The following is a 19,227-nucleotide window of genomic DNA, read 5'->3' on the forward strand; positions in this document are numbered from 1 at the left end:
ATGATGATGATGATGATGATGATGAATGCGATATGGATTGTTATGTTCAGGTGTTGGATGAAATAAACAAAATAAAGCTATCCCGAAAATATAAGTAGCTGTACACATAATGAAACCTATTATCTATCCATATATGTCTAAGGCTAGATTTCATTTGAAGATCTCTCAGATCCCCAGCCCGAGTCTCCTACACCATCCCATCCATCCAAAATCTTTATCCCAACTCTCTGTGTATGTGCCAAGTGCCAACCACTAGCATTTCATTTCATTTCTCTTCTCCCCAACACTGTCATTAAGTAATACAGTAACATTCTCTAGTCTAGACTCTAGAGTTAGTCATACATTTATTACCATATATATGTGTTTGTTTACATAAGAGTCAGATAGATGCCCACTGTTACCTTTCTTCTCTGCACTTTGCATTTGCCTACCGCACTGGCTTCTTGGAACTTGATTTCCCAACTTTACGCTTCCACTTACACTGCATTTCAACCCCAAAACAAAACAATCAACAAACTTAATAAAAATATTTATATTTTTCAAAGAAAAAGCAATCGGTAGAAGTAATTACAAGGGGCTCATCATCGGAAATCCCGGAATCCACATCTACTGAAGATGACATCAATCCTTTCGAGGATTTCTTCGAAACTCGAGATTTGGTCTGAATTTGGTCACTTTCTTCAGTCTCTTTGGCTTCACCTTCAGTTGCTTTACTAGCAGTAGGATCTCTTTCTGTTGAGACTTCACTTGCTAATTCATTAGCTGCTTTCTCTTCTTCATCCTCCTTTTCAGCATTTTTTGAACTGCTATCTGCCTCTTCAGAAAGATAGCTATCAGCATCAGATTTTACTTCATTTGCCTCCACACTATGGTTTGGGCTTCCCTTCGTATCCTCTGAACACCTCTCCTGGGAAACTGAACCCACTTCTTTATCAGATTCTTCCCTATCTGTTAGGTTCTCATCCACCATTTCAGTGTCCTCTCCTTCCGATTGATCTAGGAAAACGTCAGCAATATATATTCAAAGAAACCAAATGAAAGGGGAAAGAGAAATAAGGATCCACCATCTTACAATTTGTTCCTGAAGTTTTCAACATGTTACCAGAATTCATGTTGCTTTTGGACCATTAAAAAAAAGTTCATGGAGCAAAACTCAATCTAAATACATGACATTTAATCCGGTAACATCACAGTTCTAGTAGAAGATAAAGAATATAATAAAGCAGGCTAACTTCCTAGAGAAATTCAATGCATATTCTGCAGAATCAAAGCAGACTAGATTACAAAAATCACTAACAATACCTGAGTTCATCTTATGATTCTTAAGAGCAGCAGTGGATTTTGACAGGTCAGCTGCCTCTTCATCATCAGCATTACTTTTCAATGTGCTCTTTTGAGTATGCTTCAAGTTTCTCTTTGGAGTTCTTTTCCTCTGAACCCTGCATATCCGATATCAAATTAAGTTCATAATTAAATGAAAGGAAAATCGCTTCATATTGGATTCTGGTACTCACATCTTTACTGAACTCTTATTCTGACGTGAACCACCTAAACACTGCCCAGGAGACCTGTAAACAGTAAAGCAATTAAGTTATGAAGTAGCATGAGTTAATTGCTAAATGTGAGAACAAATCATCCTCAAACAAAATGCAATTAACATAGACAAGAAATTCTCTCCATATATAAGTAGCCTATCTTATTTCCTTCTTTCTTTCTTCCTTCCTTTCTTCTTCTTCTTGCTATTTATTTATATTTTTTAATCAAGTGGAAATGAAACACACACACCTACACACCAAGGGAATTATCTAATACTGCATTAGTTGATAGAACATACCTTTCCTTCAAAGGGCCCTTGCTGCCTTTTGGTGACTTTGCCTTCTATAAAAAAGTGCAAGTGGAAGAGAGTTACGCTCAAATGAAAAGTAACTGATTTTAGCTTGAGAGAAAATGAAAAACGTTAAAGTCTTAACCTTTATAGACTTGCGGCCCGCATTAACAAGCTCCCAGCGCTCTCTTTCCAAACGGAGTACTTCCACATCTCCATCATCGTATAATACCTAAAAAGAACACATATATTCAGATATATGATTAATATTTGGTTCCATGTGGTACAAATGTGCACATACAGTCATTCAAGAAAGAAGGTGTAGCTTACAACATGCTTCCTTTTTATAGGGTCATAAGACTTGATGGTACCTTCATAAAACCTGTCACGTGCAGCAAGACAAAATCAGTAGAGTACCTTCATAACTGGATCCTTCTTCTTTAAACAAAATTAAAACCTTAATAGGTTCAAACAAGAGGAAAGATAGTCTACATCTCTGTAAAAGCATAGTCATTTAGACTGATGTCATGCAAAATGATATTACTACACCCAATGTTGTCAAGAGTGCCAGGAACACTGTTGGCGCTAGAACCCCTTATATTTTCTCAGGCATAATGTGAGATAAAAGCATGCACCTAAGTGAAGCAGGGAGCAATACGTATATAAGTGTGTTTTTGCATTTGTGCCTACATATGTAATTATGATGATATATGTACTCCAAAAAGTGGTCAAATTTATCTACAAAACATGCAATTCTTTTAGTCAATATCTATATTTCCCTATGGTCCCATGAATGTTGCTGAATAATCAATAATCAAAGTAGAAGTCAAAAAGAACTTCAATTAGATGGCCTTACTTGCCTATCGGCTATCGCTACAAAAAAAATGTGGCTACGCACATCAAGCATGCACTTCAGCACTTGATTAAAATGCATCTTGCCTTAAAGGGTTTGAGGTGCTTTTGTTGTCTAGCACTAAGACATAGGCATGCCTACGTGCATACCTCGAAACACTGATTAGACCAGTTCAAATTGAATAATGCTAACACATGTAACAATGTGGAGTGCATTTGAATGGAACATGAAACTCGACAAATATAATCATGCAGACCATATAATTAATACTCACAAGGAAACAGTCAAGTTGACAGGCTAGATAAGCACAATGATGCAAGTACAATAAAAGAAATGAAATTAAAACCTTAACCTGCCACGAGACCAGAGCACTGCTTCAAAATAGAATTTAGGCTTTCAGTAAAACAACTAGAAAGAGGATGCATTTGCAAACTCCAAAAAGGAGAAAATTGAAACGCACCAAATAGCCCAGACTCATTTTCATAACCATAAAGCATAACAAAACGAAGCCTCATGTAAACTCCCAAACACACGAAACATGCATAAAGTGGGAATAACATTGGAGATTGAGACTGAGAATCAATTTGTTTCACAGAAATTTTCACAATAATACTTTGGACTATAATGCATGGAATAGCGAAAGTTTTGGGGACTCACTTCTTATCCATGGGCCACCACACTTTTATTCTGTAACCAATCAAGTCTGCAATATTAATTCCATCTTCATTTGCTGTGCACTGAACAAGGGAAAAAAACAAAGACCAGATAATGAACAAAACGCTCAACATTAAAAGAAGAAAAGGGGGGCAAGCGGGTGGGAATTACAGAGACATGCTAGGGATTCAAATTCTCATCCTCAGTCCTCACTTAACAGTGAAGACCATCGCATTTTCCACTTTGCATTATTCATACAACAGCAATTAGAAAGACCTATTGTTAATTAAAGAGGTGAAAACAAAGACCTTTGCTAATCCTGCAATGCTCCTCTTAGACTTGACTCTAGATCCAGCTGCAGACTTCTGAATGAGATACAAAACAGATATTAAAACAGTGACAACCATGAGAACATTAAATGTAGAATCCTTTACAGCAAAATCAACCAACAAGAGAAACATACCTCCAGATTTTCATCATCATCTCCATCCGACACATCACTATGACCCCAATCACAGCCTTTGCCTTCACCTTTCGAGGAGACGCTTCTTTTCTTCCGAAAACATGACACCAAATAATCTGATCCATTGTTCTTATTAAATACTTTTTGTGTAGGCAGTTGATCTTTTGAGTCTTGAATTCTGTCCGTGTCCATTTCAGTAGATTGAAATGAGGCATCTTTAACTTCATGCCAGTCATCTCCTGAATCTCTTGAAGGGACCTTAGTAACACTTTTTGAAATTTTGAAAGCAGTATGAGCAGACAATGACCTACCGTGTTTGGGCACTGGGACAGAAGCTGCACCACTGGTTTTTCTCTTTTTACCTTTCTGATGCTCCTGCCCCAGTTTTTCTTTCTTGGTAGGAGAATGATTATGACCGTTGCTTGATTCAAACCTACTGGACATTTCTCGACTGCTCAAATTTATTTCCCTTGCCATTTTCAAAATATCAGTATCATTTTTAGCATCTTTTGCTTCTGCTGAGAGAGATTTTTTCCTTTTTGCCTTTCCATCCTTGGCTCCTTTAGATTTTAGTAGCTTAATCATTTTTCTAAGAGGCATGTCATTTCCTTCTATTTCACTGTCTTTGAAAGCCTCACCCTCAGAAATCTCTTGCTGAACCTAACATGAACAACAGAGGAGCAGAAAGGTTAATGAACAATGAAACACCAAATACACCACATACTACCCTATACATGAAAGAAAGGAAGCACATAATACCATTCCATCAGATTCCAACTTTAGAGATTCAAAGTGAGATAGGACAGTCTCATCAGCTAACCATGTTCTCCTTTCACCAGCCTGTCAAAAACATGCAAGAGCATAATAACAATTTTGTACAAATAGTGGAAGTATACAGCAAATAATGGACCAAATAAATGTCACTGGCACCATATAATCACATGGTTGAAGCATAAAACTTTTTTTGCACTGGATTCATGTTTTTTGCAATCAGGTTAACTGCATATAAATCTGGATCTTAATACATTGCTTAAAAAGTCCAGTGTCTCAAGTTAATAATTATACATGTAAAAGCCCCACAGGCACAGTTTTTCCTGTCACTGCCAATTGCAATGAGAGAGCTTCAGATAGTCTGACACTGCATATTCCTGTTTGAGTAAGCAGCAAAAATGCAAGAAAATAAGACAAATACGTTTGAAGTCTTACCTGTGAACCTTCACCTTCTTTTCTTTCATATGGTTTGTACAAGAGAGGAGGCAGAGAGACAGACTGCATAAGCCCTTGCAAATCCTCCTCCTTATAAGTCAGGCATTTCATGATGGAAAGTCCAAGGTCACAGATAGCATGTGAATTCTGAAAAAGTCAACATTATTCGAATTAGCTTCTGTTCTTTTTTCTTCTTTTTTTCCCCCTAAGAGGGGGCTCTACTTTTCTCAATATCAGGAGAGACTTGTGACTTCTAGCCTATCAACTCGTTATACTATAGAATAATAACAGGATAATAGTAAGTATTATACAAAATTAAGCATCTCATTGAACCTCTAATTTTGTTGCATCAACATTGTCTTCAGAACACTTGATACTCTTAAAGATAGAAAATATCACAGAAATACTCTGCTTCTCCTTGTTGACTCCGACTTCTGACTTTGTATCTTCATCTCTATTCACCAACATAGAAATAGCCACAAACAACTGCCTGAAAATTACAGAAAAGGCAAGTTCAATGTATAAAAACTCTGAATAGATACAAATTACCAAGTAATTCTTCAACCTAGAGCAAAAATCCAATCATTTAAGAACAGTCCAACCTCTTCAATGTAAAATCTATGATTCTAAATTGCAGTGATTAAAAACAATAACAAAAGTTCAACTAAACAGCAGCAACTGACAAAAGATAAATTTTAGTATTGAGGATTCACAGCAATGAGCAATATAAAGTCAGCTAATCCATCAAAGAATAGATATAAAATGTTGGTTGCCTCTTTTTGATCTTGTTAGCTCAATTCAAATGTCTACAACCACAGCAAATAAATTTGAGGTTTTCTATGACCTTATATTAATGTTGGGCTTCAAACTGTTGCCAATTAGCTAAATAGGGATCCCTTTGGCTGGTACTGATATCAAGTTCTTCGTTCTCAATTGGTTCAAAGTTAGATTTGTCTGTTGAAGATGCCTCATTTCAACACAAAGCCAAATAAACCACCAAACTTAACTGGTGTAAGATAACACCACTTAAACCATAACATCTGAGCTTATATTCAGAGCATATTCAAGAAAGATAAAAGAAAATGCATATACCGGTATATTAGCTCAAATGCTTTAACATCCTTGCATTCATCTGTGTTGGGACATGAATGATGAGCAAGAACATGGACCAAATAAGGCAGGATGTATTCTGGATATGCTGTTGAGGAATTTGAATCAGATTGTACAGAAACCAGACGCGCTTTTGCCTGCTGATACATTTGAAAGATGTCGGCTAAATTCTGTTTTTCCTGTTATTTCAAGCACAACGGAAATTAACAGAAAATTTCACAAATTTTCCACAATGAAACCACAAAGTAAATTGGAAACAAAACTACACTAAAAAATTTCAAAATCAGCATGAAAACCTCCTCGTCAAGCAATTTGGATCCAGTTATGTTAAATAAGAAAGCACAAGCATATTTTGCATCCAAGAGCCGATCCTTTATATATTGATGAACTTTTCTGAGGAACAGTTTCCCAGCCTGAGGGAAAGAGATCATCTACAAGACCAGAAAAGAAATATAAAAGAAAAAAATGTGAACAAGAAAGGTTTAAAGAAAACAGGAGGGATAATTTATATTTCACAAATGACTTCACCTCAGGGGTCCTCGAAGTTAACTGGAAGACATCAAGAGGAATCTTATGATCCCAGTACCGTGACAGACGAAGAACTGCCTTGGCCGCAGCAAGCCGTAAATGGGCCTTATCAACTGAACTGTAAGACAGAAAACACTTGTGCATGAAATTTGCTTCAACAAGCATCATATTCTAACCAATTGGGCAAGATCACAAAGACATTTGATAGCGACATAAAATATTAGTAAGAAAAAAAAGAAAGAAATCTGCCAATGTCAGCTACAGTACCTTGATTCTATCTCTTTTGATATTTCACCGAAAGAAAGTATGTTTCTAAGGAGTTCTAGAAGGTTAGAGATACCCAGACGAAGATGAGCATCTTTACCAGGCAAATAGCTTTTGACCAATGTCTTTAACCCAAATACCTGTGGCATGAAAAAGTTGCGGGAGGAGAGACCAATCATAAAAATTTTAATAAGAAGAAAAGGTTACAAAATGAGAAAACAGAAACCTGGACTTAGTTTCTGTGAGATACTGATAATATGAATTTGCTTTAATCTTAAATGGAAATAATAATAATAACAAAAAAATTTTACAACAATTCACAACCTTCAACAGACAAAGTTCGCTTTTGTCATCCCAACATTCTTTTGCACTGGTATCTGCTTTCTGAAGTAATAAAGAAGGCTTACAGATGAGCAACAATACATGAGTTACCTACAGAAAATAATAGAAGAATAAAAATATCTCACAAGACATACATTACTGCATCTCAGAATTTTGCTTTTAATAAATTCTTCAATATCACTCTCTCTAGTTTCAAAAACAGGCATCGCAATCTGAGCTATACATCCCAAAGACTGTAGCACAGCTGGCAAATGTGTTTTTTCCTCCAGCATGTCCACAAGCCTCTGCAAATTGAATAAAGATGCTGCATGTTAGGCAAATTTATAAAGAAACTATTTATACAATTTCTTTTCAAAGTTAACACATTTTTGCATATATATAAACTGTGATGCATGAAGTACTCTGTGACCTTATATAGCACAGAGAGGGACTTAAGCCCATCATCCTTAGTTATTGCTGATAGTGCATGCACTGCATACTTCGCTTGTCTTCGACTTCCTTCTAAACAGAGTCTCTCCAATATAAGATCAATTGACCTGCAAACAATCATTAGGTGGAAAGTAAGAATATGAATGAAGAACAAAACCTTGACAACTCTCATTCAAAAGTTGCACCTTGATGACATCGCAAGTTGTTCTTGAATGGTACCACCAGCCTTAGCCAAAACATGCAAAATGCCTTCTTTTATTATTTCATTGTCATCTTTCAAAAATTTAACCAATTCTTCTTCAGCTCCGCCCAGAAGCAATGGACTAAAGCGAGCCAGAATCTGAAATCCCACCAAAAGAAACTTAAAAACATCACATGTATCTGTTTCTAACAGAAAAAAGAACATAAACAACATCAAATGACCTACATCTGAAGACACTAACATTGCAGACTCTTAATAACATTGTAACTGAAAAGTAGAAAAGACAAGACACAAAAGCGAAAGACCATAGAAACATGCACAATTGTACTCACTCACACCCAGAAAAACAAGTTTCATAGAAAGATCAATTGTTACCACAAGTATATTCATGCAAGAATGAGTGTATTGTATATTTCCAGTAGACTTCTGTACGGTAGCCTCCAGAAAGATTTCTTTAACATGCTCCTTGTTAAAAAGTAGATACGAACACTTCAGAGAGAGAGTACTTAGGAAATCGTAGAGACGATGCTTCTCACCAAGTATTTTAAGCAAATCATCCTGCAAATTAAGAAAATATAAAAAAACATTCACCACATTCATTTTTCCCCTTAAACCAAAGCCAAGTTCACTTACAAGATACACTGCTGCCAAAAACATAAACTACAAGTTAAGTTATGAGAACGGGTAGCCATCATTACTTGGTGGCAGCAAAAGTTGCATAAGGTTGACTTTATTAAAGTAAAAGTCGAGGCAATTGTCAAAAGAAACTAGGGTCGAAGCCAAGCCACCACTTAACCACAGTATTAAAACTAAGAGGCTTATCACTATACTTTACTGAAAAGCTTTACCAGAGGAAGAAGCAGTAGACTTCTCTGTTCTTCCTTTTTCTATTTTTTTTTTCCCCTGTTATGAGAAAATACAGAAGACAACCATGGTAGAGATAACCTTTTCTGACCAGCCACATTAAGGAGATGTGAACATTGCAGGTCGCCATGACAAGGTTACTAATGTTGTTGTCAATTAGTAATGATAGCAATTATAGCACCAGAAGGATATTGAGGATCATAACAGACAGCATCATCAGTTTGTCGCCACTCCAGGAATATTATGGCAGTCCTAGCATAAATAACAATGATGCCAAATGGATGGCCAGAACAGCTGATACAGACACTTGAACAAAAAAAAAAAAGCAGCCAAGGTTAACTAATTAGTTGGCTTTAAATTTTATTCTCAAGACCATTAGTTAGATTTCCTAGGTAGAAAACCCTATAAACTTTTCTAGTAACCCCTTAATGACTAATATTCAATTTTCCATAGGTGGCTTTGGTGTGATATATCATCCCTACTTAAATGGTCCAAAATCCAAATACATTCTCAGCAAAATCCCATGTAATTTGCATCATCAATATCTTACAACCTACCCGACCACTAGAAGCTTGGTGGAAGCTGGCATTTGGATCGAGTAGATTCACTAAAATCCTCCATATGTTACCATCTTTCAACTGATCAAGAATCTGAAAACTCTCTTCAGCCTTCATGGGATCAGAAAAACAGCGTGACATGATTCGGAAGCCAAACAAAACTTTCTTCTGTAAATCAGGAGCATCAGTATCCTGCATGGGAATAAGAATGAGTTATTAAAGTTTGACAAATTTCATAGAAGTTTAAATTCTGCTCCTTAGGATACTATTTCATCATTCTGAACTTCAAACCTGATGCATCTGCCTTAGAGAGAGATACCTCTGCATCTCTTGCTGTAACCTGCAATCCGACAGGAAATCCCCTGGAAATCAGTTTACAATCCATTAAATACATAACGGAAAAGGGAAAGCTACTCAACAGTCATATATCAAAGCATTGACAAAAAACCTCTGCTTCTGCTCCAGCATCCTCTCGAGTGCTTTCACCTCAATTTTGTCGAATCCTGAGAAAACTCGTATCCAACATTTAACTTTATCTTTGATTGAGAACCCAGTTGGAAAGAGAAACCCACATAAAATAGACTCAATCGTATCTGACCTGCAGGGCAGATGTACATGTTACAAATCTTATGATTGTGCCAGACACACAGCGACAAGGAGTCATAGCAGAAAATGCTTCAACTTTGCACCACATTGTTTCAAGTACTTCACTAATTGGAAAAAAATTGTCACTGAGGTACTAATAAAAATAATTTAATGGATTGCTAATCATTCTAATAACTACTTGCACATTCACAAAAGAACACTAAATGATTATGAAAAGGCTAACTTATACAAAAGTATTTTCAACTTCTTCTAATGTCACCAATTGAAGATATTAAGATTAATGGAGAGTTGAAAATACAGCATACTTCTGATGCTAATTTATATAATTTCTTCTTGCATCACCTTTCCTAATAATGCAGAGATCTAAATTTATTACTTAACCAGACATTGAACTTCGAATAATAAGAAAAAATAAAAGATAAATAATGAAATAAAAGATAAGGTGTGAAAGTAATCCTCGGCTGCAAGATATCTAAAATGACTTGCCTAAAATCTTTGTCATAGAAACACCTAAAAATCTTCCCAGGTATCCAATCATATTCATTTGTAGTGATTGAGCCATCAGTGCAGCTAGCACAGTAAACTTTGAATATCTCAGCCAGCCTTTCCATAGTAAATTTTTTAACAAGCAGCTGTAATTTCCAAATCAAAGAAAGAGTTAAAAGCCATGGATAATGATCACTGGGTACACAATGGGTAACAAAAGCAATCGAATGAACACAAGAAAAATGAACATACAGATTTGTCTCGAAGACGCTCTGCAACAAGTTTTATAGTATCAACAGGAACGGAAGCAAGAGAATGACAAGAAACATCAGATATTACAGCCACAACTTGCTTTCGAACATTTTCATCGTAGTCTAATAGCCGATCACAGAGGGCAGCTAGAAAACGTAGAACAATATCAAAATCAGCAAAGTACCACACAAATGAATATGTAGAAGACCAAAAGAAACTTACAGATAATTGCAGCAGCCTCGGATCTGGAGGGATTCGACAACAGACAGTTCTTAACATGTTCAAGTACAGACATTCGAACATCAACAACTCGATCAGTCAACCTTTTCAAAAATTCTGAACATACTGGCTGAAATGCTTCACATATAGTAGAGCCTGGCAGAGCAAAGAGGTCCCCAACCAATCTCACAGCTCTCAAACGAGTGTCTAATTGATCAGTCTGCAGATATTGGAACTTGGACACCTCAGAAATTTTCATGAAACTTCTATCATCTTTGAATACAACTTATCAAAATAAGAATTAAAACTGTCAAATCCTCAATAGAAAAACAAAGTCAGTTGTTACCACAAATGTTGAATTCAAACAGTCCAGAACTACAAACATTTCAACTTCAAAAGCATCATTAGAATTATTTTAGAATACAGAAATTTTCACAGAACAACAAATAAATATGCATTTGCATGATGAGCAAAATCTTAAAACAGTTAGGAAATTAGCAAAAATGAAAAGAATTATTGTTAATATGTGCTTACCAAAAGCTCTCCAGTAAGGTATGGGACGACTCCTGATAGTATCTGAGGAGCACAACAATAAACATCATAGATAACTTCATGGTAGTCAAATTCACTATTTACAAAATGATTATCTCCAGACATCAATGATATAAGAAATTGTTTTATGCCAGCTCCAAGTTTTCCTGAGCACTGCTCTATGACATTCATAGCAAGTCTCCTCGCGGCTGGAGTAACATCCTGAGATTATAGATTCCAGAAGTAAATTTCCTTCCAATTAAGATTTATAACTTCTACAGAATACATGAAGGAAAAAGCAGATAGCAAACAAAAAGTTCTTACACTTCTCTTGCGACCTAAAGCAGACAATATAATAAGTAAAAGATCATCTCGAACATCTTCGCTCTCTTCTAAAACGACGACCATGATTGTTAGCATGGATGATAAAACACTTTCAGGATGGTCATCTCTGCAATATGTAGTAAAACACATACCTTTAGTCCAAGATAATTATGAAATATTACTGGAAAAGCTATAGATAACTTTTTGACCATTGCATGACTCCCACAAATTCTCAGTGTGAAGACAATTTAAAGGGAAATGTAACTTTAACACACCAAATCAACCAAAAGACAGATAGGCGTATATTTTTTGACGTATTATTCCAGGGTCAAGATGCATACAACTAAGGGGTTGCAGGCATAACTTGGCCATCACACTGAAGCCAAACACTAAGAATGATTTCCATATAACTAACAGCAGCAGCAGATTTCTACCATTCTATGTTAATTAAGGCATTCAGATATGCATGCAACAGAAAATTTTATGTAAATAGTAGTGATGAGTAAATGTTACCCTCAATAGAAGCACTTTGCTGAAAAGAGCAAATACATAAACTGGGATATAGAACACACCTGACAACAGCAAAAAATGTACTGAACATTTCATTCACCAGATCATCACACTCAAGATCCAGCATAACAACACATGATCTATATTTCGCAAGAGTCTCCAAAATGACAACTCTCCTTCCAAAAGATGGGCCATTGGTGTCACTCAATCCATTAAAAGTACCAACAATCAGATGAAATATATCCTGCAAGCATGACACATCAATCACACAGGAGTTCAGTAGACATTTTATTAGTTTACAAGTAGGGTGAGCATTAATCAGTTACAAAATATTTAACAGACTGAACCTATCAAATTTTATTAATTCTGTTAGGTTTATTCAGTTATAAAATCAATTGCTTTTGAAAATAGATTTATTTGTTGGTTCAGCCAGTTATCGGATTTCAAAATTGATAACCAAATAGGCCAAACTAACCAACCTTTGTATTTTTAATTTTAAATATATTTTATATGATATATAGTAATTTAAAATTATAAAAGTACATCGTTGATATTATATAATATATTGCATAAAACATAATATACATCATTTTTATATAATAATAAAACTTCCTTTTTTTTTTAAATAGTTAAAAACAACCAAACCAAGTCGGTTTCAATTTTTTAGTTAAAAAATTTAACTTGGTGATTTCAATCATTTTTATAAGTTAATTCATTTTAATCTGTTTTCAGAATTTTTCATCAAACCAACTGAATGCTCACCCGTACTCATAAGAAATCCAGACCACAAACAGTCAACCTTCATGAAAGAAATGCACCTTTAAAACGTCATCGTTATATGGCGCTTCTGGAGCAGTAATACGAGTTATCTCACAAATACAGGTTGCAACTAGAAGTTTGGCATCCCTATCTTGATGCTTGAGCAATTCTGGCTTGACAATTGCATTTAGAAAGGGCTGCATTGATTCCACTGTTGTTGATGGAGGAGATTGATCAAGCTCAGAAAGACATGTAGCAGCTTGCTGCAGATTCAAGGACAAAACATGGAACAACCAAATTAAAGTTCACACCTGATTTCGATTGGCATGAAATACATATATGCACAGGTAATAGCATCTAACAAGATATGCAAGCATTATTAAATGGTATATTTTACCATACCCACAAGTCACTAAGGTCCAATGCCAGATATGCATCAATAACATGATAAAGAATGAAAGGTGAACTATCAATATAAATAGGAAAAGCATAAAATATAACATATAAAACAGTAGGCACTATAATGATAACATTTGGATGGATTAAGTAAAAGGAAGCTTTTAATTTTTACATATTAGTATAAAGTGTTTAATCAAGACAGCCACAGGCTAGATTTGATAATGAGTGACACAGTTTCAATAGGCAACCTATAATCGACCTAAAACATTTGGTAGATTCAGAAATATATATGTAATACACATACATATACATACATAGGATTTACCCACCTAAACCCCTAACACAAGAGAAGAAAGAAAAAAGAAATATAGAAGTATTTGTGCATTTTTTACTCAACAGCAGAAGGCAATATAACAACCATAATAACCTAACAAATCAATTGACCAGACTCATAAGATCCAAGTTTTTACTTATAGTAGACTTCAAAATCAGAGGAACTCTATTTTCACATACTCCCAAGTAAGCAGCAGCTGTGGTTTATTTACAGCATCATTACACACTAATACATATTTGCCACTGTGGTAGTCATGCGTTTAAAACAGTTTTGGAAAATAAAATGCAGAATCCATAATTCAAACCGACTGAAGGACAAAATGCATATTAGTTTTCCACTCAACAACCGGTATATTCTGGCCTACCAACATGAAAGATTGCTATTTCTTTCATGCATAACAAGATGCCTCTTCAGCCCATTAGCAAAATAATAAATTCACCATCAGAGATCCCACTCAACCACAAGTATATTAAGGTCAACCAAAATATAAGAACTGCCATTTCTTTCATGCATAATAAGATGCCTCTTCAGCTCATTGGCAAAGTGATAAACTCACCATCAGAGGTCCCAAACATCATGTACTACAAAAATAAAAGCAATGGATATTCAATAAAATCACTTTGACTACGCTTGGTTAAGACGAAAAATCCTTTACAAACTAGTTATTGCTGCTTGAGAAACCTAACCACTTCTTCGTAGATCAGGCATTTGCGTACCAGTGGAAGCTTAATCAATCATTCATAAACTAAAGGAAGGGCAACATGATTGTTTAGTCATGTGCAAAACTGAAGAATGATAGTCCAGTATGGAAAAGTGATTCAATCCAAGCAGAAAAAAAAAATGAAAGAGGGAGGTAGTGTGAAACAACATCTTAGATGGGTTGATATCATTAAAGATCAGTTAGCTTTTAATAACCCTTTTGAAGGATATAGCCCTCACCAAAACAATGACTAAAATTGATTACTGTTGCCAGTCCCATATAATTCTGTGTCTTAGAGGAAAACTTTTGGGGGTTGATTACGCATACCAGAATACCCCTCAGAGCCTTCCCCAGGACCAAAACCACAATGAAAATTCCAAACTAAGACCAGGCCCAGATATGCTTGTTTGACCCTGTTATACAAAATAGTGGGTGGGTGTTGCAATCCATGAAGGGCAACCTAAATCAAAGATTTGTGATGTACTAACGTACTTGAAGATTTGAACTATGGAACGGGTTATCAATCATTCTTATGCATGGGTGCCATTTTATCACTCATTTACAGCATTCGTTGCACTTATTATTGTGCACAATTCAGATTCAAACTTGAAAAGTAAAATGCCAAGCACGGTCCAGGCTCCGGGCATAGCACACTGCTGTTGATTTAGGCCTGATTCACTGCCTTGAGGAACCATGGTCTTGTCAGAAACATATTTGGAGATCCAATTACTTGACACAATCACAACAGAACATCCTAACCATATTACAATAGATTGAGTTTTTAATAAAAATTGCAAGGCCTGAACATTCATCATATCATCTACCAAATTATGGGAATAAAACATGTCAGAAACCCATTTTGGGAAAAAACATGTAAGTTGGAGACACGTCTACGAACTGGAAAACAACCCTAATTCAACCAATTTTCATGAAATTTGCATTACGACCAACTTCCTCTAACAAAGTGAATTCATCACAGAGGTTCATGATAACCTATTAACCTTTTAAAACCTAAGTAAACAAAAAACTTAACCGTGAATAAACCTCACAGCAGCTAGGAAGCTCACTCGAATTAAGTAATTCAATTGAACTTCAAAACAAAAGACTAAAACCTGCATAGTTTCTTGTACAGATACCTTAATTCAACCAAATTTCTAGAACCTCGCATCTAATTACGAACTAACTTCCTCTAAGAAAGCGATTTCATGAAAGAGGTTTATGACGCCCTATTAAAACCCAAAATCCTAAGGAAAGAAAAGGCTTAAGTGCAAGTAAACCTCACAGGCTAGGAAGCTCGCTCAAATGAAGTAATTCAATTGAACTTTCAAAAAACAAATACGGAAACTTACAAAGTTCTTGTACACATACCCTAATTCAACCAAATTTCATGAAACTCGCATCTAATTAGGAACTAGCTTCCTCTGGGAAAGCAAATTTATAGAAAAGAGGTTCATGATACCCTTTTAAAACCTAAAATACTAAGGAAACACAGAAAAAAAAACAACTTAATCGTGAATAAACCTCACAGCAACTAGGAAGCTCACTCGAATTAAGTAATTCAATTGAACTTTTTTAAGAAAAAAGGAGAAGCATGCGTGCCTTTAAGAGCTTAAGAAGAGCGTCTTTGGAAGAAGGAGGAGAGTGAAGCTTGGATCCCAACTCCTTGAGCTGCTGTTCCAACTTCTGCGCCATTTTCCAATCCGTATATTTTTTCTTATATTTTTTTCTGTTTACAAAAACAAAAAGCAGAAGCTCATGGACTTTCAGACTCGAGAACCATTACCGAGCTGACATGCATACATAGAGATTCAAGGAAGAAACAAAGAAAAAAATTGAATTTTTTTTTTTAGATTTAATAGTTTGGGCCTTTTGCCTTTATATTTTTCTCCCTCCCTCGTTTCTTTTCTTTTTTTCTCTACTCTGGTCTGTGGTTTTTTTCGATTTCGAATACGGACGCGAAATATGAAATTAAAATGAGCTCTAAATACTTACTTAAATTCCGCCCACATGCTGACTTCCATACTTATTTACGTGCTCCGTCTCCTTTTCTGCCTTTGGTTTTTTTGGTTAAATTTTACTATTAGGCCCTGTACTTTTGTGAAAATTATATATTTAGTCCCCATATTATGGATTTAGTCACTTTATTTTTCTAATTGGTCAATTTTAATCCCTATACTTTTAAAATTTTGAAATTTTCATCCTAACTCAAACAATAACAGTTAAATACATTTGTTTAAACTCAATTATTAGCTTAGTACTATGCGTATAGTTATAGATTTGGTTCATATTCTCCAATTAGATCATTTTAAGTCCTTATACTTTTCGAATTTTGAAATTTCAATCTTGACGTAGAATGATAGTTGTTAATCCATCAACAAGATTTTTAGTAAGTAATATGTAGAAATAACAAGTTGACATAGCATTACACATATTATAATATGCTTGGCGTATCAGATTTTGAAAATAGTAGAACTTAATGAATTAACAATTACCGTTTCGTAAGGATCAAAATTTTAAATTTTGAAAAGTACAGGGACTAAATATAACCAAATTAAAGTAGAGAAATAAAATCAATAACTTTTGCAAAGTATAGAGACTGTGGTAGAGTTTAACCTTTTACATATTATAATATGCTTGACGTATCAAATTTTAAAAATTACCGTTTGATAAGGATCAAAATTTTAAATTCTGAAAAGTACAGGGACTAAATATAACCAAATTGAAGTAGAGAGATTAAATCAATAACTTTTGCAAAGTATAGGGACTGTGGTAGAGTTTAACCTTTTCTTTTATATTTTTATGGTTTTTTGTTTTTTGCACTTTTACTTGATTTTACTTTTTTATTTCCGGTTTGCCTCGTTAATTTTTTAGTTTTAAAAATTTTGAATGTATTTTACTTCTAACGGTAAATTATCTCAAAAGTCACTAAATTATTAGTAAATTTATATTTTGTTTACTTAATTTTAAAAAGTTACAAAATGATCATTGAATTATTCGAATATTTTCATGCAAGTCACTGAACTATTTGAAAGTTTTATTCAAGTCACTGGGCTATTAAATTTCTTTTTTAAGTTCAACTAGTGAGCTTCAAGCGACAATTTGAAATTGTATAGTGGATTAGCACCAATCAACAAGTAGAAGAACATAAATTAGATCTAAATTGATCTGTCGGTCAGTGTTAGATATCGAAGAAGAAACCTATGGATTTTGGTTTGTAGATTTGTGACATTCAAAGTTGTTTCATGAAAAAAATTGAATTGTAGAAGAGAATGGGAAGGAGAGCTTTCGATTGATACAAGTTGTGGTAACAAAGAAGATCGTACAACAACAATTTTAATTATCCAGTGACTTATATAAAAACTTGAAAATAGTTCAGTGACCGTTTTATAATTTTTTAAAATTGAGTGACCAAAAAGTAAACTTACTAAAAGTTTAATAAAATGTAGTTTACCCTACTTTTAACTATTATGGTTGAAAAAATTAAATTAGAAGTTAAATCTATTAGATTTTCAATTCTCAATTCAATGAATTCAATCAACTAAATCGAATGGTATAATTTATAATCTATAATTCTATAATGTATATATAAAAGCATGAGTTTGGAAAAACTTTTAAACCGACCAAAATATCATTTATTTTCCATCATATTATTAAATTCACATTTAAAAATAATTATAATATTTAATTTAGAACTATTAGTTTAAAAAGTTGAAACAAAATAGAAGTTGTGTAATCATACATTCAAAAATAATTAGAATTTAAATTATAATTATTAGTTAAAAGGAAATGTGCTAATTTTAAAATAGAATTATTATTTAAATTAAAATCTAAGTATAAAATATAGGGAAAAAATTGTGATAATTATAATTGTAATTTACAATTATTAGTTTAATTTTTTAGGTAAACAAAAATTGTGTTAATTTTATTCATATGAATAGACTTATTACTTGAATAGAATTCTAAACATCTTAAATATCAATTAATTAATATTAAAGTTAATTAGGTTAATTAGTTATTATTTTTAATAATGTTACTTAGCCTTAATTACATAAAGTAAAAATATATTGTATGTTGAATATGGTAAAATGCTTTAATTATCATTTGAAAATTTTCTATTATAATATTTAAATTGATAAGCTAATATATTTTAGTTATACTCAATAATTCAAATAAGAAATATTATTTATGTTAAAAACTGTAATTAAAAATATAATATTTAAAATTTTGATTAAATATTTATTGGTAGAAAAAACTAATTAAATATTTGGTAGAAAAAACTAATTAAATATTTGGTAGAAAAAACTAATTAACTATTAAATGCGCAAAATCACATACAAAACAAATGATATTAAAAGTTAATTGTTTCAAAATTTAACAATAATTTAAAAATTCATAAAATTGAGAAATTATTAAAAAAAAGGAAATTTTATATTTAAAAAATGAAAAATGAAAATAGACCAAAACATAATTAAAAATATCATATTTTTGTTTTTTTTTATTATTAAAAGTTATGTTAGGGATCAACTCGATTAAGTTAAGAACAAGTAAAAATAGCAGAAAATTGAGAAATTGAGTACACAAATTTAACGTCGAAAAACTCCTCCAAAGAGAATAAAAAAACCACGGGCAAAAATAAATTTACAATAATGATAAAAGAACAAAAAGTACAAAAGATGGAGATAAAAAAACTAAACCCTGAAACTCGAAAAAAGTAACTTTTTAAAACGTAAATACAAAATTCTTCAAAAAGTGTTATGAGTTCTAATATTTTAATGGGTGTATTTTCTAAGGTTGTAAAAGAGCCTATTTA

General features: G+C 33.6%; 1 protein-coding gene across 3 annotated transcripts; it reads right to left on the bottom strand.

Moving 5' to 3' along the window:
• Nucleotides 1-107: 107 nt before the first annotated feature.
• LOC107890019 (sister chromatid cohesion protein PDS5 homolog A) lies at nt 108-16,412 on the bottom strand. 3 transcript variants are annotated; one of them, XM_041077746.1, is made up of 34 exons: nt 16,017-16,348; nt 13,044-13,247; nt 12,288-12,469; nt 11,716-11,842; nt 11,395-11,613; nt 10,864-11,080; nt 10,642-10,787; nt 10,390-10,535; nt 9,746-9,895; nt 9,589-9,637; nt 9,298-9,489; nt 8,252-8,434; nt 7,860-8,014; nt 7,655-7,781; nt 7,380-7,529; nt 7,228-7,287; nt 6,907-7,043; nt 6,640-6,757; nt 6,408-6,542; nt 6,094-6,290; nt 5,335-5,491; nt 5,002-5,148; nt 4,555-4,635; nt 4,107-4,455; nt 3,796-4,034; nt 3,641-3,697; nt 3,336-3,415; nt 2,156-2,207; nt 1,971-2,057; nt 1,835-1,878; nt 1,515-1,568; nt 1,303-1,439; nt 572-996; nt 108-481 (listed from the first exon to the last, which is right to left on the bottom strand). In XM_041077746.1, exons 1-34 carry the CDS (start codon nt 16,107-16,109, stop codon nt 428-430), a joined length of 4,950 nt encoding a protein of 1,649 aa, XP_040933680.1. In that variant the 5' UTR covers nt 16,110-16,348; the 3' UTR covers nt 108-427. The 3 variants fall into 3 exon arrangements, with proteins under 3 accessions (XP_040933680.1, XP_040933679.1, XP_040933681.1); XM_041077745.1 differs by having other exon boundaries at nt 3,796-4,455; nt 16,017-16,412; XM_041077747.1 differs by lacking the exon at nt 16,017-16,348 and having other exon boundaries at nt 3,796-4,455; nt 12,988-13,109.
• Nucleotides 16,413-19,227: the final 2,815 nt, after the last annotated feature.

The sequence above is a fragment of the Gossypium hirsutum genome, chromosome A09, assembly GCF_007990345.1.
Source record: "Gossypium hirsutum isolate 1008001.06 chromosome A09, Gossypium_hirsutum_v2.1, whole genome shotgun sequence".
Taxonomy (NCBI): domain Eukaryota; kingdom Viridiplantae; phylum Streptophyta; class Magnoliopsida; order Malvales; family Malvaceae; genus Gossypium; species Gossypium hirsutum.

What these genes read in the sequence shown, in the direction of transcription:
- LOC107890019 (XM_041077745.1), bottom strand. Translation starts at nt 16,109, where the DNA reads ATGGCGCAGAAGTTGGAACAGCAGCTCAAGGAGTTGGGATCCAAGCTT. An exon ending in CCCTCTCTGTGCTATATAAG is followed by an intron (nt 7,530 to 7,654) that starts GTCACAGAGTAC and finishes TTCAATTTGCAG; the next exon opens with AGGCTTGTGGACATGCTGGA. An exon ending in GCATTGCAGGATTAGCAAAG is followed by an intron (nt 3,416 to 3,640) that starts GTCTTTGTTTTC and finishes TCCCTTGTTCAG; the next exon opens with TGCACAGCAAATGAAGATGG.